A 24,691-nucleotide genomic window follows, 5' to 3' on the forward strand; every position below is an offset into this window, starting at 1 on the left:
GGTGGGAGACGAAAATGTTGCAATTACTCATGATTCATGAACTACACACTTCATGAACCGAAATCACGCTGTGAAAACTGAAAGTTCTAAAACTCCCAAACCAGACAACCCCATGGTGGCGACCTGTCAATCACAAGGTGGCCACGCCCTAAAGCATATCGTCTATTTGACTCTAAATGGGACCTTAATTTACAAAATGAACCTCATGCTGTATTGAAGACTTTAAACTATCGATTGAGACCATAAATAAACTGAGGTAATAAATCAAGTGAGAAATGGGCAGAGGAGTCGCCCCCTTTATTACCATTTAAAAAGAATGCAAGTTAAAGACACGCTTGCATTGCCTTCACTTTTGAGACTCGAAGAGATTGCTGCCTGTTTACAAGGCTTAGGACATTTCAAATTAAGAAAGAGAATCAACATAGACTTCAGAATCCGTTTCGCCTGAATCCCAAGCAACACTATTGAGCACCTGCCGGTACTCTGTCTTCATTCGATGTTTATTTTATCCTAATACAGCTGCAGATGGCACAATTAACTCCGAATAGAGCTAAATCAATATAGATAAGATATGCTCTGATGGGCACGTTGTGCTTCAAAAGGAAAATAAGCCCTGCATCACATTGTATCTTTAATGGATCCCCCTTTTTTTTTTTAGTCACAGTGTGATTTCTTGATTCAATACTTTCCCATGTTGTGTCAAGAAAATGTGGACTTAATTTAGACAGCCTCTCTCCAATGTCATATGAAAATACAAATAGTAATTTCAAACCAAAAGCAGGAAGGTACACCTGCAACATGTCCCTGAAATTAGATGCAAATGAGCCTCTCTTTTTTTATTAAAAGCCCAAATGGCTCTGCTCGCCTCACAGGTTGTCAAAGGATCATCATTAATTGAAACTGCTGGCTGCTGTTTATTTTGTTCTGCTTAATGATTCTCTTGCATTTTGCACTGTGTGGAATAGGTTCTGGTTATTTAATGAAGGGAAATAGGACAATTTGTTACAATGCACAAAGCATCAGAAATGTCTCAGGATCTCCTTCATATGAGATCAGTTTGTTCATTTTGCCTTTATGATAGTACAACTGAAGACAAGAAAGAGAGAGGGGGGGGGGGGGGGCGTCCTGCATCAAAGGGGTTCATACTGTTGGATACATTTTAGATAACTTGCCCAGGATATCCTTAAAAATGTCATTTTCCACACATGACAATTCTTATTTCACTTATTATACATGCATATCCAGAAAACTGGACTATAGGATTGTGATTTTACAGAAAGTGCCTTGCTCAAAGATGCTTCGGCATTGGCAGATGTAGGCTGACAGGCAAGTTTGGACCCCGTCTCCTCGTCCTCGCCGCTCCGTTCTGTGGCCCCAGCTGTCGGTAAAGTTACACAACGGGTATCATTTACCAACGGGAGGAGCATTTATTAAAACTTAATTGCTGTGATGTCCCCCATTGAGAGAAGAGATAATAAAGAATAATGAATAAACAATACACTTGTTTTTGGGCTCTCGTGATGTTGTGGTTCTGTGGTCATTTTTGGTGGTTTTTAGATGGACTTAATTGAAATTGCAGTCATACTCTCCCACAAACATTATTCATACCTAAGGCAATTTCATTGAGCATCTGAAATACATTATTAAGCAACACAAGCTATTCAAATTGTTTGTTCTGTATGGTGAACAATTCATTTTGGATCCTCACCCAGTGACTTTTACAGTCTGGATGTTGCCCTACTTGGAGTTATAAAGTCATAGTAAAAATCCATAACTTGGCACTGATTATTTGTTTTTGGGACGTGGCTATTGTTCCAGTACTTTATGTGATTCGTGGGAATTGGATTTTCTTTCTGGAGGTCTCATGCCCATGTCATATTTCTGGAGAAGTGACACAGTTTCGGATAATTGACTTCATCTACCGAAGTGGCTCTCAGCCCTGATGGGGGGAACTCGCCAGAAAGGAAAATATTACAGCACAAAACTCCTAACAAAGAGATTCAATCTAGCTTGTAGGCTCGATTCCAGTTCAAACAGCCAATATAAAGACATGAAGGTAGAGCTACACACAGAGCGGGATGATGGACCTCTCCATCACACAGTGAATCCACTGCTGTGCCTCAGTGGTCATTATTTTTCCCCCTGAGGGTGCGGAGTATTAAAGCCCACAGGTTGTTTTTGTTATCCACTTCACATACCTGCAGCCCCACAACACTCATTTTACTGGAAGGTTTATTGCCGCTCTGCAGTACAGATCACATGCTTGGGGGGGGAGTAGATGGACAGGTATGTGTGTCCACGTGTGCCTGCATAAATATCTTCCAGTGTTTGCCTCGATCGCACTTCAAAGATGGTCTGCCACATGTGAGCCTTATGCAGCCACCCAATAAAGGAAAAGACTCCAATACTCTATACTGCTGAAGATAAGTCTTGGCAGCGTAATTAAAGAGGCAGCCTGAAAACCGCTTCAGGCTGCTTCCCTCGGATAAATGCCCGGTGTACGGCCAGGATCTCTGTCGCAACGCTGGTGTGTCCTCTACGTTGCATGAAAACACAACATATTTGATGATGAGTCATTCAGCCTCAAATTGAGTTTGTTCTTTTGTTACAGTGCGATGAGATAATCCCTGCCCGTTCCCCTAACATGCTTTCTTAAAGACCTAATGTTAGATTGCACGACAAGTTGCAGTGAAAAGACATCAATCCGGACCAGATGACCCACTTACCATTTCAAGACGCGAGAGCGAGAGATCCAGCCACGCGCCAGATGTTTGAAACACAGATCATGTAATACTTGTCAGGTGTTTTAGCGTGTCGTGGTGTGACCTTGGCGGCGGCTGCTAATGCGAACGGACTGCAAAAAAACATCTGAGTAAATCATATTAACGAGAGCCCTAATCTGCATCATTCACAACAGTCATATCTCCGTCCTTTCAGCCCTTGGAACGTGGTCGGCCACTTGTTAGAACGTCTGACAATAGCCAGATAAACGAAATAATGAAATTAATCTAAAAACATAATCGGCTATCCCTAATGTTTGAAGCCTGGGTGAGTTATCAGCCCGTGTGTTTGTGTGTGTATATAATCGGAGTTTGCGTGTGTTCATTGCCGTTAGATTACCTGCTACACAGTCTGACCTGAGATATCCTCAGCTCTGCAGCTCTTTGATACAGACGAGGCGATCCCTCATTTCTCCCCATTCTACCAACCTGGCTCTGAAGATAAGGGGCAACAACACCGTTTATATCACTGTTTACACACACAGAACTACGTTGCCACAGAGAGACATTCTCAGTGATAATTTTCCCTTTATTTAGTTTTTTTGCAACGCTGTTGTCCTGATACCTCTTCTCTTTGCTGTGTTTTGTTTTACCATGGTTTCACAGCTGTGTGTCTTTTCCTATCAACTTTTAAAAATGACCCAGGGCTAATGGGACCTGTAATCTAAAGAACTGTGGTTACTTATCGTTAAGCATGGACCGTTCTCAATGATTTTTCTTCTCCTTTTTTGAGATGGCAGATAGTGGGGGGGGTTTGTTTTTCATACAGATTGTGATCTGGTGCTCTGATAGTGTGATATCTGCCGCGATGATTAAGGTTCATTCAGCCCAACTTGGGTCAAATCCTCCTCACAGACATCAGGGGAGTTGGTCTTTGTTGTGGTCGATATCTGCCTGGCGAGTTATATTCTTCCGACGTAACTGAAGTTTGAGCATATCACAACAGAAATAAAGCAACGTTTGTGAAAAAAGTTCTGACTATTGTGAAATTTGAAACTCTTTTTTTGAGTCGAGTGATTTAGTTTTCGACTTCTGGAACTTAATTTTGTCCCGAAACAATAATACAAAAGTGCTTACTGTTCAGAATTGTATCTGGTTAAAAGCAATATCGTCCTATTGAATATTCTGTGCAGAAACAAAACGAGAGATGCCCACAGAATGTGATGTTGTATTAATATCTTAGCTTTTATGCAGGCAGCTCTGGGTCAGATCAAAGACTTTGAAATAGTGCAACCTGAGCTGGCACACCCATGCGGGAAGATGTGTTGCCAACCTAGCTGAATGAAGCCAAACTGTTTAGGACTGCTGTAATGTCTGGCTGGAGCTGGACTGTTCTGATGTGGATGATTGACAATCTGTTAAAAAAAAAAAGCCACAAATCTATTGCAGCAGGAAGATTTAGAAACGCTGGTGACACACTATCAACCACAGATAATCAATCATATTGCGTACTACCTGCAAGTTCTTCTTTACGGTCTGTATTTCATGTCAAATGAATTGTAATATTTATGTTTTTCGTACTCCTCAGTTGTTGTCGTCGGGCAAAATCAGCCAGAGCAAAGTAGCCAAACTGAAATCCAGCTACAGGCTCCTCCATGACACTCTGAAGAGGTATGTTTTCATGTTAAAACACAAGTTCATTCGTCACCCTCATATGTTTGTGTGTGTGTGTGTGTGTCGTATTTTGGAGGTGCGTTATGACTGCAAAGACGCTGAGAATACAGCACGGCAGAGAAGTTGAAATCTTGCGACAGCCAAACTCCAGCTGAAGTGTCCTTGAAGGGAACTGCATTATCAGATCTAGTTGTGCTGCACTCATATGCTGCTGAGAAAGTGTGGAAGTAGCATCTGTGACAAGCCACCGGCTTCTGAAGAGACATTTTGATTGGGGTCACTTCTCACTCACTTAGTGGAGCCAGACTTTCTAATGTGAGCCAAGAGGTGAAGGCAAGGATGTGTCTGAGGCCGTATTAACCACCACAACTGACTGCAGTCGGCCCCGAGAGTCGATCAAAAACCTACTGCTTTTTGAGCTTCATCACATCCTTAATGGAACACTGATTCTCAAAATTGCCACCAAGGCACATAATAAATGAAGTGAAATTAACTTTTAGGACCCCAATTTCTTGTGGAAACAACACATCTTTGTGTAATTATTTTTGTGTGAAAAGAAGCAAACAATTACATTACGGCACATCTAATTAGCTCAGTACTAAAAGAAAGTCTATCAGGGAATTCAGCGGCCTCTATATGTGCATTGTACCACAGCTTTTGTGAATAATCTGAATTAGACGAAAGTTCAGGCTGATATGATTATTTGTTCTTACATGCCGTTTAACTAATGTTAATAAGGATTTATTTTATATTTATTTTGTTTTTCTGAAGATCCAGACAATAGTGATTTTTAATACGGCATGAAAAACGTGTGATGATAAGTGGTTCTTGAAAAGCAGAGGGTTAATCTCGTTTGGTACTGTTAGAAGGCAGTTAGGAAATAGTATCTGTATACTGCGCAAAAATCATGTGTTTCATCCTGTAGTAGCCAGGATTCTGAGATTCACCTTTTGGGAGAGGCAAAGAGGTGTCGTGCTGAGCTGGAGAGGCTGCAGGCTGAGGTGGAGAGAACAGAGGAGGAGGGCGCCTCTGTGGAGCCTGAAAGTGAGGTCAATGAACTGAGGCAACAACTCCTCCAGGCATACAATGAACTGAAAGCTTCTGAGGACAGAGAGTACAAGACACGCTACCAGCTGAAATGGTGAGCTGTGTGTATATTATATATGAATATATATATATATATGCGCATGTTATTGTTGTGATCACTCAGGCTGCAAGTTGAATTTTCAGGCAGATATTGAATGACATGTCAAATGCATCAAATGAAAAATGACGTTTGAGTCAAGAAAAACATCTATTACAAACTTCTCAAATTTGCCTGCAACTTGGTCTCACGCACACACACACACAGACGCACGCACACACATACACACACATGGATGATTCGCACCACTGACGGGAAACCCAAGAGACAGAGGAGAGTAAGGACAGAACACAGAAGTGAAACTGGTGTGGTGAAAGGTTTCTGTACAGTACGAGACCAAATGCACGCTTGGAAACACACAACCAAACACACACACGGACACACACTGTTTGGGTTGGTACTGTGTGTGTGTGTGTGTGTGTGTGTGTGTGTGTGTGTGTGTGTGTGTGTGTGTTTTGCTTAGCCTCCAGTATTTTTTACTGTTACTGTTGGGGGAGTATTTTATACCTTAAACATTGTTTTTGTTACAGTAGCCTCGTTTTTCAAAGATTAATGTCACGGGGAATACGTAATGTACACAGTTCACGATATGAATAGCAGCTTTAAGTGGATTTTTATGTTTGCTCTGGATGTAACTTGCCTTTTAACTGCGTGCTGGTTAGTTTTTGTTGACGTCAGACCTGGAGTCTGTTTCTGTTCCTCTCCTCTAATCCTTTCCCTTCGCTCCCACGAGTCTCTTTTCTCTTCGCAACCAATTTTCCTCTTTTCCTTTCCACAACTCAGTCAACACCTCTTATCGGTGCGTCCAAAGGGTCAAACACACCCACAGAAATAGAAAAATAATAACTCACTCGAGGATCTCCCGCTTTTCTGTACACAAACTCTACTTTTCAAGGGCCAAAGGGAGGTTACTGAAACATTGCTCAGCGACATGGTAACACAGACAAGTGGCTCCCAAACATTTTGACTTCTGATCCTTGAAAACAAAGCAATGTCTACACGTGACCCCCCGTTACAGGTTGCGTATGTCATCGTGGAATTTTGTCCTCCTTGGATTAACATTTCAGTTGAAATGGAAATGATGAAGGCAACTGAAATTCCGGGTAATAGGCAATAGGCAAGCTTCTCTGCCCTGTAGGAAGTCAAGTTTCATGTCGGTTTGTATGTTTGAAATGAAAGTAGCCGAACTGTACACTATGTAAGCAGTTGAAATGTCAGTTGGAGGGTTAGCCATGAAATCACTTCAAGTATCGGCTTCAGTGGAGCACTGAAAGCTGTTGAAATTCGCATTGAAGTATTGAAGTGTGAACACTGGAAATTGTTGAAGTGTCGGTAAGTAATTAGCTCACAGATGTGTCCTAGAAAGCCAGAGGAAGAAAGACAAATAAGTGAGTTAAACTAATGCTCCTTATTTACTTAACAGCCTAATGTCCTTTTGAATCAGATCTATTTTCTTATCTTTCCTGCACCGCATTTGAACCTGGATTGCTTCGGCGTATATTAAACCACTCGCAGCGCATAGTCTCACCACTGTTGCAAAGATACGTTGAGGTAGAGAGTTGAAGGCCCAGTGGTAATTGAAATATTAAATGAAAACCACTTACAGAGCATTCTCAGAGGATGCTGTAATAGACAGGATTAGACACTGAGTGTGCATATTATTTGTGACAGTGTTTGGTGGTGAGCTCTCTTGTCCTCTCAGCTTCTTCTTCTTCTTCTCTCTGCCCTGTCTTTCATCCCCTCCAGTCCAATCTCCTTCCTGACTTTTCTTCTTTTCTTTTTTTCTTCTTCTCTCTTGTCCAAATGGCCAGCGGTCTGCATATGACGAGCAGATGTTCACCATGCAAATATGCCTTTTAAAATCTATGCGTCCTTTATCTTTAGCCAAACAGACGCACAGGAATGCAGCACTTTTTTTCCAGTCACATATTTTAGCATTCATGCAGCTTTCTCTGGATATCAGTTAATATCCAATACATCAACTTGTCAGGAAGATTAATATCATTTGCTTTGTGAAACGTGCGGCTGTACGCTATGTGCTATTGTAAGGTTTTTTTTTCACAATGACAGAGCTGACTCGAAATAATTTCATACAAACTTTAATCAACTGCTCAAAAAGCGTCTGCCTCAGGGTGATGAAAAATGCATAGAAATTATGTTTTTATATGCACATTTATACTATGTGGTGTACTTCATTTATGGATCTTTGTGTTTATGTATGCGAAAGCATGTGTGTATACTGGCTCTTATACATCATATGTGTCCAAGGAATGGCATATATATATATATATACACCGTATATATTATTCACTCACTAATAGTTGAAAGGTTTTGACAGCCACTGCTTCATTATTTTTTTATGTTTTCTCTTTCAACTAAGAGGAATCTAGCATGACATTTGGTCAACTGGAAACTGCAGTGTATTTAAAAAAAGAACATGTAAATACCTGTTCCTCTCATTGCATTCCTCTTTCTGTTTAACCAGGAACTGAAACATGTTATTAGTTTCACTTTTTCCCCCCCCCCAATTGACTTCCTCTCCACCTCACCTCACCCCTATGCAGTCTCTGGGAAGAGAAGCGGTATCTGGAGAAAGAGAATGAGATTCAGCCGACACCTGCTGTAAGTTCATCATTGCATCATCCAGGTGTAGTTTCAGAGACGTGGATTACGACTGCAACAGCGGTCTTCAGAGAGGATAGATATGAGTTTTACTTTAAGCCTCCATCCAGGCTTAATCCCTCTATATGAGGACTTGCCATTAGCTTTTATGAAAGATTTTATTTTACAATCTCCAATTCCCACAAAATGATGGCATACAAGTTGTAAAAGCTTTAATCCATGTTACAGCTGGAGAGAGGTTTTTAACTTTTGTTTTTTAAGAATTAGGAAATTAAGTTCGTAAAGGCTGGTAATCATCCACAAATGCAGAACAACATACAGACGTCAGAGCCAAAAATAGGCTGTTTGGACAGTTGCTGATAGCACGGCCTCTTCCAGTATAAATATCTGCTCCCAATCAACACAAAGAATGCAACACTGTCTTATAGTAAACATGAGTATTGTATTAAAATGAACAAATTTAAGGGTTTTTTTCATTCGCATATCACACTAGAACCCCAGTATCTTCTTGATGCACACTCTGTAGTATGCTGTGGGGCATATTAATACTCTATTACGTTTATTATTTAGTTTATCAGAAGTCTACCCCAATGCAGCGCAGTTTGATCATGGAACAACACTTGGATGGAAAAGAAAATCTACAGTAGCTGTTTAATCACCAGCACTAAAACAAGAATGCTAACATGAGACACTTGGGGTATAGTCTCAGGGAGCATCGCATTCACAATTCTATAATGATTCAACTTCATTAAAATAATGTTGCCTCTGCCGCTAATGACAAAACAAGGCTCAAAATCAGAATGCTGAATATTTCCTGGGGGTGGACCCCGAGACCTCTCGCTGAATGTGTCATCGTTAAAACAAAACCTACGCCTTTTGGCTTGTTGAATCAATTCCGCAGCTTTAATTAACTTTTGGATTTTGAATGCTTTTGGGGGTTCAAATGTCGTGCAACTGCTGTTTAATTACTGATCACAATAACAAAACAATTCAAATGTTTTACAATTCTGCCTTCATGCCTCTGGATGGTATCTTTCCCATCGTGTTTAAAAACTACAGTGCCCCCATGTGATACTTGTGTTAGGGTTGCAGTAAGAGAAGAAGGGCTTTCGAAAAAGAGAATTTACAAGCTGGTTTCCTGCTCTCTCGGGAGCCGGTGTTGCAGTGAAACAGTTGCAGCATTTTGACTGCTCAGAATGAATTATCGAGTGGTTGTATCGAGTGGGCAAAAGCATTGCTTTACCACTGCGGACACGCACAGCACCAGGACTCATGAGCAATTCTCAAAATGTACAACATCAGAAGCGTGCGGTCAAATGCAATGTCTTCCTCTGTTTATTTCAATAGCAGAATCTGCTGCCTTTACTAGAGCCGTTTGGGCCATTTATTCTAGTGTAAAGAGTCCTTTTTCCCATTGTTATTGAGACAATGTGCTATTAGGGGCCTACATCATTAAGTGTGATATTAATCCTATGTCACAAACACGCACTACATGTCAAACATGATTAATAAACTATGTGTTTCATTACAGAGTCCTCGCATACATCTCTAATTGCATTGCTGTATTTACTGGAGAAAAACCACAAAGTAGCTTTAAAGTGCATTCAATTTATTAAGTTGAATTAAAAACAGCTGGTTTAGCTGCAGTTGTTTACATTCATGCTCCTGCTTTCATCAAACTAGGACTAGCGCTGAAAATAAGATTTACAACTGAAACATCAGAAGACTTGACTGTAGTTCTCATCACATTGAAAGCAAAAATCCATGTGCAAAGCAAAAGCTGTTAGAGCTGACTCTGAGATAAAAAAAAATAAAACGCTAATGTAGCCTGAGCTCAATTAGATTGTCATCGTAGCCCTGAAATACTTGATATGTGACCTAATGTTCATACTGCTGGTGGGTCCTCCAGGAGCTGGAGAGCAGAACAAAGAGCCTGCAGGACAAATATGAGGATCTGAAGAAAGAGGTTTACCAGAGACAACTGGAAGTCAGGTATTTTCTCTCGCTGCCCGTTCAGAGAGCGCGCATGCAATCTGCCCTGCAGATTGTTACAGGTGTTCGTATGCACTCTGTGGAGCTCTTCATAACGTTGTCTTTTTGTGCATTCAGTGTGCTCATATTGTCCATTTTAACAGGAAGCGGAGCAGCTGAACCTTTTTTAAGTGGTTGTTAATCAACGTTCTTCAGATAATTAGGGTTCTTTTTGTGTGCATCTTGCCCTCACTTCCACGCACAGAAGTCTGACAGAAGATGTGGAAACCAATGAAATGCAGATATTGAAAGAACAGAAAGAGCTGGAAGACAAGACGGAGATCATAGAGCTCAAAGAGGTCTGTGTTTGATGCTGTGTGTGTGTGTGTTACTGGAAATAGTTTACAGCATACCCTTAATGAAATAACAAATATGTTGCTTTCTTACATTCGTGTGTGTGTCTTTGTCTCTAACAAGGCTGAGAAAGCCCGGCTCATCAGCATCCCTGACCAGCTTTTTAAGGAGATCGAGAGGAAACGCTCCAAGAAGGAGTAAGTACATGTAGCCCCTTGATATTCTTCATACTTTTTTTTTTAAACACCAGGAATAAAAATGAGCCAGTAAGGGTGCACTGGGAAGAAAAGACAGCAGAGACATATTTAGAAAATGAAGTCACTCGCTGTCAGTTGGCTCAAATCCTTCTGTAATCTACCTCCTTCCCTTCATCTTGATCTCCTATACACGAAAGAGCTCTACTTTTCCACTTGGAGAGGGCAATTGTTTTCGCTCAGTGTCAACTTTTGACCGGGCCTGATATGGAACAGATTAATCAAAGTTTCTTCCTTTATTTTGCTGCAAGATGCATCGCTTTCCCGGGTTAATACTTGTTCGGTTTCCTCCCGCTGACATATCTTTCCAGTCCCAACCTTTTTTTGATGCACAGTATGTTTCAGTCCATCTCGAGAATTGAACGGTTTCAATCCCTCTAATTTCAAAACACATTACAAACATATGCATCAGACATCGCTCGTGTTTGTATTCAAGTGCAGCCGCATTCAAAAGCCCCTTCATCACCAGAGAATGGTTCCACTGGCACACTGCAGTCTCTTTTATGTTAATTTCAAATTAATATTTGGCTTGCAAGTGATGCAGTGGAACTGCCTGCATGAGCTATGTGAGCTGTGATTTGAAATTCACAAAGCGGAGGGTGTATGTAAAAAGATGGAGGATACACACAAGCTGATATTTCATAAGATATGCACTTGCCTACAGTGCAAGTGAAGAGTAATAAACCGATGTTCTTCTCTTGGTCTTATACTTACACTTGTCCTTTTGTGTGTTTTTCAAATGTCCTATCATCCTCCTAAACACATTAGATCTGCAATGAAGAAGATAGAAGCACTAAATACAGAGGTATCAGAGATGGAGCAGCGAGTGAAGGAGGTGGACGGGCGTAACCGCTCTCTGAGGTTGAAGAAGGAGGAGTTGAACGGGGAGCTGGAGGCTCTCAGGGCCCAAGTAGGTGCCGGTCAGAAGGAGTGCCGACAGCGGCTGAAAGAGCGGGAGGTCAACGGGGAGGACGAGGCTGAACTCACGGGGAACAGGTACAAGCTTCTCCCGCAGTGCAGTCACAGTCAAAAGAATTGGACGCCAAGGCGAGAGCTTTAGAGTTGGAAGAGAGAGGCTTTCGCTGTGCGTTTTCATGCATGTCATTGTGCTTTCACCGCCAGAGGAATCCTGGAAATGAAGTTGCAGAGCATCATGTGCGACAGGAAGCACCTGTATGAGAGCCAATCTGTGCAGCTCAGGGAGAAAAATAGGTACAGAGTGACGTCAAACTGAGCTCCGTCGCACATATAAATGAGTCCACAAATCACTAGACACCTCGATAATTACACACTGTATGTGAGGGCTTCTGCACTCACACCTGTACACCTAATATATATATACAGTCAATATATGTGTTCTTTCATGTATATAATGAGCCAAAGTTTGAGCTTCTTCTCTTTTTGAAGGAGTCACAGCCTTATGGAAATGATATATATTTAAAATGCGCCTGTGTGTCTCATCAGGCAGTTGCAAGCCCTCAAGAGGATGGAGCACGCGTTGACCATGGCCGCCGAGCAGCTACAGCACACGCAGTCTATCTACGATGAGCTGCAGGCACAGGTGACCTGTGGATTGTTGTTCAAGTATCGAAGAAAACATCTCAGATTTAAAGTAGCTGCAGTATTCATGAGTAGTCTGGCATTTTGGAGCAGCTGAAGGCGTACGTGTACATGCAGCTTGTAAATGTAGCAGTAGACCTCACAATGTTAAATCACACACTCTTCATGGTTTGAAGCATTATGTTTCACTGGTTTTGGCAACTAGTTTGGAAAGTTGGCTTTAAAAAAAAGGCTGAAAGGCAGGTGTGGGAACATGTGTAGTGTAAGTGTCACGATGCCAGTGATCAGCACATTAAATCTGCATTACACCAGAAGCATTTTTATTTCATGAGCTTCCTGTAGTTTTACTGATGCTCACGGTTTTTAAAGAGAAATAAGAGAGGAGAAGAGCAGAGGGAGAGTCATGGGAAATGCATCAGCAAATATCACGAGCACATAACAATATGAAAGGAAATCACAGTGACACATCGGGGGAACTCGTGCATTGAGGAGATATTGAAAGCAAAGCAGTTGTAACAATATGATTCATTCATTTCCACTAAATCTGCCAATCGATAACGACTATCGCATGAACAATGACTCATAACTCATTTGTCTGTGGAGGCGGTTTAGATGAGGATTCGACAGCGTTTGACCACAGAAATTTGACACATTTCTTCTCACGAGATCTGACATGGATGTAGAGTAATGACAGATAACCCTTTGACATGACACGCCGTGATTCACGGCACTATCGAGCTACAATATCGGCGAAGCGTTTTCGAGATGAAGAGAAAAGAGCTCATGCAGAAGGCTAAACTATTAGAGATGGTATCGCCTCTCTATTTCATTGGTATGTCTTTCTTTTTGGAGTTGCTTTGTAGGCAGTTGCCAATGCTGGAATGGCAACTTTTCCTGCAGGATGTTCTGCCGTTGAATTAGGCTTTCGCCGAAGAGATGCGCATGTGCATCTATTTGTAGAACAGCCAATCGTAACACCTTCTCACTGAAATGACCTGCGATTGACCAAATCTGCTGTCGCGGGCTAGATTTACCCAAAGCCTGAAAACGGAGCAGCTTGAAATCAAGTTTTCTCTCAGACCACTTGAATTACAATATTCTGAGAGGTTATTGTGGAATTTTTTTTACCCCCCAATGATGCCAGAAATATACTGCCAACCCCAGCTTTGAACCCACTGATTTAGTCAACGTCTTCCTCTTCTACGGACTGACACATTTAAAATATGGAGCGGAGTAGCTCGTACCACTCAACAGGAGTCCTGGCAACCCTGCAGAGAGGGGCAATCCCAGCGCCTAAAGACGTTCATTTTTAATTAGTCGAGTGTCACTGGATCCAACGGCTATCAGAAAGGCCTCAGAGAAACTCTGATATATGTATAGTATTCATTATTATGCGATCAATGTTTAATGAGGGATTTGATTTGAAGTTTTATAATTTTGCGCTGGACCCTCGTGGTCTTTTCTTCCTCGTTGTGCAAAGTCTATTGGACTGATGTACAACCAGGGGATTAAACGATAACACATTTTTATATCTTTTTTACTTAGAACCAGGGTCTGACACACACCCAATGTACGCTCGCACGCTGAACATTTGCACAGACTTTTGATTGCGACTTGAATTTCTAGTTAGATGCTGTTCCCAAACAAGAGGCCAGTGTGCAGCAGAGGATGGAGCTCCAGAAAGAGGCGGATGCTCTCAAAGTCAGCTTTACAAAGCAGGTGAGGAAAAGTGCGTGGGTGGACACATTATCATTAGCAGCTGTAAAATGCAAGGCAATTTACTGCAGTAGCCCTCGAAGAAATCTTTTTTTGTAGAGCCTATAATTTCTTTTTTTTGATGAAACTGTGATAGCAAAGTGTTGATTCTCCTCAGTTATATATCTCAGAGTTAAAAGCAAAATTAGCGTTCCCATTGCATTACTATCTATCTATCCCTTTGGGGAACGTTTCAATAATCATCTTCCTTGTAGTGAAGGACTTTCAGTCCACTTTGCTGTCCAATTCTGCTGCCAGTAGCCCTTCAATTGCAGTCAAATTGTGGGCTTTTTCAGCTGAAAACAATGTTAAATGTGTTTCTCCACCAGCTGTCGGTAGGTGAGGAGGAGAGCCAGAAGATGCAGCAGTATGGGATGATTCAGGGGCTGCTCGGGGAGTCAAACTGCCTCCGAGAAGAACTCCATAACCTCAGATGTCTGACACAGATCAAAGTGGAAGAGAGGGGCCAGAAGCACCGGGAACTGCTTAGAGCGGAGGTGCAATACAAACACACACACACACACACACACACACACACACACACACACACACACAATTTAAAATAGGTTTTAATGTCATCATTAGTGCCTTTTGAATAACCTTCGCAGACACTGAACATGCGTATTTCACCCCAAAGGGAAACTAAAAGTAGGTTCATATGTTAATAATGAATGTGACCAAAAATGACAAAAGGACAATTTCAGCCCTTACAATATTACTGTCACTACAATGTGATGATTTCAGAATGATTTAAAAAGAGAGAGACGAGGCAGTTTTAGTTCGGCGTCTAAGGGGGACAATTTTTGTCTGAAATTGCTTTTTGGCACGCTATTCTCCCTGTCAGCTGAAATCAAATCTATCTGCTTTTTTAAAACAGTATCACTCGTAACGACAATGACTAGCTCCAAAATGAATCGATGAAATCAGAAAACTCATACAGATCTGTACACTTAACCAGGACAGCTGGGTCACCTGAGCTGTTTTATGTCTGTCTTAAAGTGTCAGAATAGAAGCTGCTTTACTGAAAAATGCACGCTCACAAATCTGATTTGAAGGTTGACGTTTGTGAGCACACACACACACACACACGCACCCTCGTAAACACACCCACACAGAAGTGATGATACTGTGGTTTCACCCGTGTAACTCTATCCACAGCAGCTGAACCAGCACATCCAGCAGGAGCTGCGAGAAAAAGACCTCATCATCATGGACCACAACAAGCTGAACGCTATGCTGCAGCGCAGGTGTCACTGTTTTTTTTTCCTCTTTTAATTTCCTCGTCGGACACAAAGCGACGCAAAACGACCACAAAAAGCGGCTGAACAACTACAAAGTTTGTGTGTCTTAGTCCTACGTAGGAGAGGTGGTGCATGTCTGTGTCTCATAATCCGACCAATGAGCGGTAGGAGTGGTGTTCCTGCATCCAGGGTCAACTAGTACCTGTACAACATCTCCATGGTGTTTGCCATCAGTGTGGGGAGCAAATTTAATTCGGTATTCTACGGTACAGTGATGTGACTGATAATTGAATCCCTAGTTTATTTGTTTGGCTCCTCTGATCCGTGCAACAGCTGGGATCACAATTAATTCAGACATCTGCACATGTTGTCAGGCTAGAAAAACCCTAACTTACTAATTGGTCATACTTCAGTGTTCAGACGCAGTCTAATTCATTTGGCACCACCCAGTACAACAGCCGACTCCCTCTACATTCAATTAGTTCACGACCACGGACTACAGTGTGATATGGATCCGCCCTGCAAACTGCATCGAGTCGGGCAAAAACAGGGCAGGATGATAATTAAATATTGTGTTTTCCTCTCTCTGTAATTGTAAGACAAAAAAAAACATCCTCGTATTTAGCAGTCACTGTTCACAACTCTCATGTCTTACATGAATGGCAAATAGAAATGTAATGAAACGTCATCCTGAATGGGAAATTCAGTCTCTACATTTAACCCATCCCAGCATTAGGAGCAGCCTCTATACAGGGCTAGAGCAGTTTTGGGGGTTTGGTGCTTGTCCTCAGGAGGCAAACTGGCACCTCTCCAGCTGCCAGCACATAGTCCATACACAGGGTTGAACCGGCGACCTTCCGGTCCCCACGGACTGAGCCACTGCTGCCTTGAGTCAGCTTAGTCAGCCTTTGACAACATGGCTATGGATATAAATCCTACAGTAGATATGAAAATGCTAAAAAAAGAGGATAAACTCGATGTGTTTTACAGCTGTCGCTGGCCACGTAAATGCAAATGATCAAAAGAAACATAACTGTAAATGATAAACACGTCAAAAACCTGCTCTTGATTGGATGCAGATAATCCAGATAAAAAATGAGCTCATTGCTTATCAGTGTTTTCTCCCTTAGAGTTTTACAGTACTGTAAGCTGTGCAACATGGTCACGGATGAGAAGAATAAGTACGTCAAACTGAAGCAGATCGCCTCACAGACGATCACGGAGCTGACGGAGCAGGTTAAAGTGATGGAAAATGAGACCGAGATCCAACGCACCGTTGTCATCAACAAGGACCGGTGTGTACATGTGTTTTGTAGAGGGGAGGGTCGATGTTGGTCCAGTAGAATGATACCTACTAATGCAGAAAAAAGGCCTTAGGAATCCATGATAAAATGCTCTTAATATAGCAATGCAACAAATGCTGTCTATAAAGGTTGTAAGGTTCAGTTTGTTAAGACATTTAAGCACTTTACTTGTAGTGCATTTGTTGGTAATCATCAGTGAAGCTATATCTACTATTTCTGATATTTTGTGTGTGCGCTTACATCTGTCCATTCCAGATCACTCACAAAGGCCCGTATGAAGATCTCTTATAGCTCCAAAATAAGGGACAAACTGCACAATGAAAGCTCCAAGGTCCAGGGACACACACACACACACACACACACACACACACAGAGAGAGAGAGACAAGACCAGTCAAAACACACTGTGGGTCTTTGCCACAAGCTACTTTCACTAATTTGGCAGTTTAATTATGTTAATTGATTTGTTATTAAGAATAACATGATCCAGGGGGGAACAGAGATATGGAGACAAAGCTGTTGTTGAGTTGTTTTAAATGAGTCTTCAACAAGATTTAAGAGCTATTCTAAAAATGTTAAGGAGGCAAACCCCACATCCAGTTTCCCTGGTATTTCATAACACGATTAAACAGTAAGCCATAAAAAGTTTATAGTTTACAACAGCTTGTGAACATTTCTGCTGTCTTCTGTTGAAGTAGTTTTAATGTCATGTGGATGCTTTCCATTGCATTTAAAAGCGAAAAAACATCCCTCGGAACTCATTTTTCTTCAAATGTTTCTCGCTGATGAAAAATGTTCCACAATGAAGCTTAGAAATTGTGTGAGTGGTGTTTTTTTTTGGTTTGTGCATCCGTATTAATATCACTAACAGTTTTTGAGGTGTGTGTCAACCGATCAGAATGAAATTCAAAAGCATCCTACATCAACACTAAGTGTTGGCTCAAAAAACATACTTTTATCCCCCCCCCCATCTTCTAGGTTGCCTGGAAGCACTGTCAGGTCAGTCAGGAGTATGAAGACAACCAGCTGGAGTTGATGAAACTCTCACAAACCGTCAACCTCCAGGAGCAGGCACTTCTAGAAATAAACAAGAATCATGAAACGGCCATACAGCGCCGCAATTTTCTGTATGTTCATGATTTGGAGCTTACATAACGTTCTAACTAGCGGATCTAAACTACATATGTCGGATAATGTTTGTGCGTGTCGCCTACAGTGGCATCCAGCTCCTGGAGCACGACGAGGTGTTATTCGGCTACTATGAAAAGGTGAACGTCCAGCAGGCCGCCGTTGCCAAGGGAAACGTGACACTGGAGACCCTGGAAAAGGAGATGAGAGACTTCCAGTTGGAGATTAATGAGGAGAAGAGACGGATAGACCTGAAGAAGAAGGAGGTGCCCCTCAACAAACGGTTGGAGGGAGAGATCGCCATGCTGCAGATCGAGGTGGGGAAAGTGTGCGTGTGTATACCAACATAAAACCCACACATTCATACACGGATATTAACAGATGCACAGCCGAAACTAAATCAAGGCTGTCGTTCCATGGAACATCGGCAAAAAAAACAACAAATCCACTAAACTTTCAGAACGGCAAACTTATTACTTGGAAAAGTTGTGGGCGGAAAGGTGTGCATGTGTGTGTGCGTGTACTTGGTCAACTGTTAAAATTGCTGAGGATGAGTAATAGACATGTTTCTTATAAATCACGCATTAATATTAATTTCTGTGAACAGTGACGACGGTGTCCCGGTGACAGTCTCCCAACGCCTACTTCCCCCTTTGTCTGTGCTTTCTCTCAGCCCTTGCCAACAGGAAATGAAAACATAAATTTTCATCTTAGTTGAACTATTGTCTGCTGTGAATAGAGCCTGCTGTCTAGTTACTTTTGTTACAGCAAAGGTGCACTGTGGCGCTCAACAGTTTTGTGCTGCTTCTTTGTTGCAAGAGGGAGGTGCTCCTCCAAGGTATTTGATTGCATTGGATGAGAATTGCACATAGCAGCTTGTGTTAATAACTTTTTATAAGGCCCACCCACCGCTTGTCTGAAGTGCATTTGCTCATAATTCCATTTATCTGTGCAGATTTTGCCTTCAGTGTTCGGCTGTCCACGTTTCAAAATCCTATTTGGAAGCGCTCAGGCAATTAGTTCCTCCTGGCGCGATCAGATGATCAAAGTTGCACTCAAAAGACAGATTGCGTGTCTGCAAGGTTTTCTTTGGAATCTTCTGGCAAATTCTGTGCAGGCCGTTGTCCAGCTACGTGTGTGTGTGTGTGTGTGTGTGTGTGTGTGTGTGTGTGTGTGTGTGTGTGTGTGTGTGTGTGTGTGTGTGTGTGTGTGTGTGTGTGTGTGTGTTCCACCTTGTAAAAAAACAACACTGTTAGACATTTATGAGATGTCAGTGGGAGTCCTCATAGGATCTTTGGAAGAAGATGAGTGTGTGTGTAAGGGAGTCGTATGTGTCTTTGGCGTTGCAGACTATTTTTTACAACTCTCTTTGTAAAGTTAGGGGAACTCCAAAAAGAACAGCTGGGTACAAATCCATCAAGACAATACTTGAAACATGCAGACACCAGAGGAGCACCACTAATGAGACAGATCTCTGTTTTGAATTGCTCTTTGTAAATGTACTGTGTTGGAGGGCTTATATATATATATATAAATATAATGAACAGACTCAGTGTTCTTATTCTACTTTGCTGACAGTGAATACCAGCAAAAGTACTTCTGTTGACCGTATTCCAGATGAATTTACTCTCTCCGAGGACTCTCTAGACTCCTCGCAAATACTACTGCGAGCATGCACACACCCTCCATCACATCGCAAGAAGAAAGCACAATTTGTGAGATTGCATATTTTTCTTTTTTCCGGTTCGCGCACCATTACTGTGCGCCTCTAAGCTGCCTTTGAACGCTCATCAAAAGTGGTCGATTCGTAGCCTCGTTTCTCAGAGCCGGTCCTCCCAACTTCATTTTGTTCAGGTGGAGCCGACCGCGTTTGAACGTTCTCAGAGGTTTGAACAAAGAAACGGCAGCGGTGCTTTTGCTAAATCAACTCCACGGACACAAACCCATGCACAAGTTTCACAGACACAGGCTGAGACACACATGAATAACTCAACGTGAAAACACCAGCAACTTTGCGATATCAAGAGTGACAGACGCATAGAAGGAGAGAGATTTGAGAGACACACACACACACACACACACACGCTGAGATTCCCTGGCGTCGGGGGATTGGGTGTGTTGCTGCTCTGGATCAGAGTGACTGGTTTTGACTCGCTGCTGGACTTCTCTGATGCAAGTCTTGTGCTCTTTTGGATGAGCACAGCGTTGGAACAGACTTCCCCATGTGCAGCTTTTCCCCTTTCCTCCATCTGTTTGCTCCTTCTGCTGTTTATCCGTTTGCTCCATCGGGCCTCGTCACTGGCATCCTTTTTCTTTCGCTCTTCTTTTCTATCGTTTCTGTCATTGTAACTCTTTCCCTCCTCACATTTGAACGACCATGCTTCCGTTATTGTTCCCTCCAGGCGTCCTCTGGGTTTTTGCTTCATTGGGAGAAGCTATTTGTTTCAGTAGAAAGTCCCTTCCAACCTCCCTTCCCTTTTCACATCATTGTTCCGAACTGCTGACCGACCTTTGCATTTGGCTGTAAAAACAGTACATTCCTTCCTTCTGTCCTTTTCTGCCCTGACTGATTGGTGAATCGGCTCCTCTGTCTCCCGTTCATCCATACACACATTCCATATTTCTCCCTCTCCTTCTCGGGAATCATTTTCCACATCACTGTTCTCCCTCACGCAGCCGTCCACCTCCACTGGGTGCACCGGGGTCTCTCCTCTGGCGGGAAGCTTGCCGAATCAATTCATCCTCCTTGTGAATTCATTCTATATGCGAATTCAATTTCCACGTAACTGCCTTCGCTGTCAATTTATTATATATATTGTGTATTTGTATTCATCTGTGACCAGTTTATCTGCTCATTGCAGACAGCCCCCCCACCCCCCACCCTGCCTGTGATGGGGAATTTTGACAAAGATAGATCGGGCCATCTGTGACACTATTGAAGTTCAATATACTCTGAGGCTTTCGTTTGCTCTGAGGAATTTTAATTGCTGCAAAGTAAACAGCGGTTGCTGTTGGATTCTGAATTTACTACTTGTTTAAGAGTCGCCGGCACGTCGACATCTACAACGCACACACACACACACACACGCACACACAGGTGTGCACGCACGGGCGCACACGCTGAGATCGGTGCAGTGTTTGTGAAATTGCGATGATGCCCTTGCGGCAAACATCTGAATAGTGTTCGGCGGTGCCCTAATGACTAAGCTATACGTCCGCTACACAAAGTCACATGCAAACCTAATATCGCCAGCAGAGAGGTATTTATAGAGCGCACACACAGTCGGTAATGGAGAAGGATTTATAATGGGGCGCGAGGCTGATGTCATACTGCACTGTCCTTACGGCAGCGAGTCATGCTGTTTATCTTAAATCTTTGTCTAACCTGTCTTGAACTCATTACCATGGGAAAAACCCACCGTGTGTGCAAGTAACTGTGTTGCATGGGAGAGATAGACGGGTAGAGAGGAAGCAGAGAAGGCGAGCGTGAAAATGAAAAGGGCTGATAATACTGTTACTTGACTGTTGTTCTCGTCGAGTGGTTTGATGAAACTCCGCTCTACAACCCTTGAAAGTCATTCGGTAACTCACTTCGATCTGGGTTATCTTCGCTCTGCTGCCTAAACACCCCGCGAGCGCACTCGGGCGTGTCTTCAGACGGGATGTATCCCGAATATAGTCACGAGAGCAACTCGGCAACATATTTTTGTTGGACCACCAGTAAATTAGCTCTGCTCAAGGTTCCCGCTGCAGATCTCTCATGGAATCTTTGCACTGGCTTTTCAGAGAAAAAGGAAAAGTGCTCTTTTTTTCCCACGTCGTACACTTTGGTTGCTAATAGGGGTTACAGCTCCAAATCATAGGCAATCACTTCAGGTCACGCAGTCTGGCCCCTAGTTATCTTTCTCTTAATGTCTTATGAGCCTGGTGTAGCCTGAGGTCCTCTGCAGGCAGGAACCGTACCTTATAACTATTCCTGCGTCCCAGTTAGAAGGGGAAAGCGAGGGCTTTTGTTGTCAGAGGTCTTCAAGACTGTGCGGTGATTTGTCTGAGGAATTCAGGCCGGCACAGCCAGTATCAATCTCCAAATCCCTGCTTTACCACAAGATCATTTGCACCCTTCAACGTTTGATTTTTTTTATCCCAGTTGCCTTATCTTGTCTGCTTTTTTCTGATTTGATGTTTTTATTAATCATGAAGCTTGTTTGTATGTTTCAACGCATTCGTGTTTGCAAAGGTTGTGAATGAGTTTCCCACCACCAATAAGCCCCCAGAATCCACCCCGCTGCATATTTGTTCTCCCACACAAAAAAGGAAAAACAACAGCTGACTTGGTTGTCCTCCAGAGCAACATTACTTCAGTTTGACATTACCGGTCAGCTAATGATACGTGTGTTTCTGACCTTATGTGACCTGCTTAAGTTGAATGGGTTAAAATGCACATTTTCAAATTGATTTATAATTCATTTCTCATTTCGGGGATTATGAAAGCTTCAGTTCAGCTCCTCCGCTCACATGTTCTGCCAATTAACCTTACATAACCTTATTATGATTCTACCTCTGTTTTACTTTACTGACCTTTCTGCCTTACTGATCTGTCCCTTTTGTCTTTCATCCCTTTTAATTGCGAGGAACTTTGTAACCTAATTTTTGGAAGTGGTATGTAAATCAGGTGATAATTTATCTTTATTATCGTCCCGCTAAGCATGCAGTGTGCCATCAATTATGTGGCTTTTTAAGCCATCATGCTAAACCACTAACTGAGCGGAAATTATGGAAAACGTATGCAAATTGGATTCTGCGTGGAATGCTGTCACACGCACGCAGAATGCTTTACAGCATTCATGAGCCAAGAAAGCAGCAATTATTTGTGACAGTCAGATGAAGAAAACAGAGAGGCGGGCAGGCAGAACAGAGGCACTGACACAGAGACGGATGAATACAAAGAGAAAGACAAACATCGGCGCAGGCGAACAGAGGGAGGAGGACGGGTTTTAAAAAAAAAATGTTAAGAGCAAATGCACAACGCGGAGAAAAGAAGAGATTGAAGAGAGGGGAAGGAGAGTGACAGAGACGCGCTGTATCCCATCCATCATGGAGTGTTTAAATGGCTCGAAGTGCTTACGAATGATGTCGGGACACAGATCGGTCGGACTGGGCACACGCCGACGGGTATTGCAGATTCTAATGTAGTCTGAGAAGTTCATCAACATTTCAAGCTTATAAATAAATGAAAACATATTTCTAATTCAGCGAGGTTTCTTGACACCCAATGTTCACTCTTCAGTTGGCCCGCAGCAGTTTGCTGGCGGACCAAATCAGTACACGAGTCAACACGAACACCACGGGTTCATACGCTGGATCGTTGTAAATACCAAACGAAGAAATGGAAGATGGTGTTCTGAGGGGAGGAATTTTTATAATGTTAGTACTGGTTAATTTGATTGAATACATATCTGTGGACAGACACCAGAAATAGTTTTGTCGTATCACTTAAATCCCAGCATTCCGACGTTGTTGGGGGAATAGTGAGCCGAGGCCAAAAACTGTTGAATCCGCCTCATAATAAATGGAAAAAAATATGCTAAATACTGCAGCTGCATTATATTTCCTTACACAAAAAGTCTAAAGACTTCAAAATGCAGCATGCTGTGGTACAATGTTCATTTAGTTGTAATATGTTTCAATCATGCATTCAACTCCTTGCACCAGGAACAAGGTGTTGCTGTCAAAGTTCTATTCTCTGTGGAAGCCGCAGATGACCCATGTCCCTGTTGGTCAGCCCCCATTCCTGTTTCTCTGCATCTCTTGTCTCCCTCTGATCCCGTCTTCTCTTGTCTGCTTTCACATCTCATCTCTCCCTCCCTTTCGTCACTCTGGACTCCATGCTGTCTTCCCTCTTGCTCTTCCTCGCTTCATCTTCCTCTATCTGTCAGCCTTTTATCACGCAGTCTCTCCGAGTGCATCTGCTCCGCTCTCGTCTCCACTTTTCAGATGCTTACTGCCAACGCCGCTTGTCCTCTCGGAGCATTCTGTAACTTGGAGCCTGACAAACAAAACGCCTTCAGTTAATCACATGACAGTCATCCTAATAAATTAAAACTTGGTTCACATGACATTGAGGGAGCACTGAACACCGGAGTCCGTTTTAATCAGACTCACTGTCTGCTTGCAGGGGCTTCATTAATCTCTTCCATGAAGGGGGGGGGGGAGAGAGAACGGGAATCGGCGCTTTGTTCCACGCCGTCTTTCAAGTCTCGCACGTAATTTCTCACGTCGGATGAACGCACATAGACATGCGCAGGAGCGCGCACGTACACGCGCCGCATGGTTGAGTGGAGAGAAGCTGCTGTTTCATAAGCCAGGTCATGGCAGGTCAGACCCCCGCGTACAACATATTTCCACACGCTGTTTGCTCCTCGTTTCCTCACTTTTACTCTCTGCTGACCTGTCCACTCACTTTCTTCTTCACTTATATTTTTTGTCTCCATCTCTCCAGGCTTCTATTCCCATTTTCTCATGTCTTCTCTCTCTCTCGTTTCTGTCATCTGATCTGGGGTTTTTTTTTTGCCATCTTTCTATTTTCTGCTGACGTCCTTTTTCATGGTCCCCTGTCAACTTTCTTTGATCATCTCAGCTTCATATGTTTTTTATATATAGACTAGCTTTATGTTGCTGTAATGGGGCCATTGTGCTTTTGCTTTAACTTCCCCTGTTGAGATATTGCAGCTACTTTATAATTGCTCATTTCCATCTGCAGTCCTTGCACTGCACAGGTTAGGAGGCCACTTGTCTCCTTATTTGTCTTCGTCTCGACAATTTATGTTAAATAGTGGATATTAGAACCAAATGCTCTGCATGAAACGGACTGAGCAGGTGAATTCATGTGCAACTATGAGTCCATATCCTCCTCCAAGCACCAGCAAGCTCTTGCTGTATGAGCCGTATATACAAGACAGCAATGG

General features: G+C 42.6%; 1 protein-coding gene across 1 annotated transcript in view; it reads left to right on the forward strand.

The window, feature by feature from the left end:
• Positions 1 to 24,691, forward strand: part of ccdc146 (coiled-coil domain containing 146) — a gene marked incomplete at its 5' end in the record, with an annotated part of 41,229 nt that overhangs the window by 12,007 nt on the left and 4,531 nt on the right. Inside the window, 16 exons of the mRNA XM_079183698.1 lie at positions 4,309 to 4,391; positions 5,320 to 5,535; positions 8,103 to 8,160; positions 10,070 to 10,152; positions 10,397 to 10,490; positions 10,609 to 10,682; positions 11,508 to 11,735; positions 11,862 to 11,951; positions 12,204 to 12,300; positions 13,926 to 14,018; positions 14,384 to 14,551; positions 15,213 to 15,301; positions 16,426 to 16,590; positions 16,855 to 16,930; positions 17,577 to 17,725; positions 17,815 to 18,043. Of these exons, the coding sequence (XP_079039824.1) occupies positions 4,309 to 4,391; positions 5,320 to 5,535; positions 8,103 to 8,160; positions 10,070 to 10,152; positions 10,397 to 10,490; positions 10,609 to 10,682; positions 11,508 to 11,735; positions 11,862 to 11,951; positions 12,204 to 12,300; positions 13,926 to 14,018; positions 14,384 to 14,551; positions 15,213 to 15,301; positions 16,426 to 16,590; positions 16,855 to 16,930; positions 17,577 to 17,725; positions 17,815 to 18,043 (1,992 nt within the window). The remainder of the gene's footprint in view (positions 1 to 4,308; positions 4,392 to 5,319; positions 5,536 to 8,102; positions 8,161 to 10,069; positions 10,153 to 10,396; positions 10,491 to 10,608; positions 10,683 to 11,507; positions 11,736 to 11,861; positions 11,952 to 12,203; positions 12,301 to 13,925; positions 14,019 to 14,383; positions 14,552 to 15,212; positions 15,302 to 16,425; positions 16,591 to 16,854; positions 16,931 to 17,576; positions 17,726 to 17,814; positions 18,044 to 24,691) is intronic.

Source organism: Pholis gunnellus, assembly GCF_910591455.1.
Source record: "Pholis gunnellus genome assembly, chromosome: 22".
Taxonomy (NCBI): domain Eukaryota; kingdom Metazoa; phylum Chordata; class Actinopteri; order Perciformes; family Pholidae; genus Pholis; species Pholis gunnellus.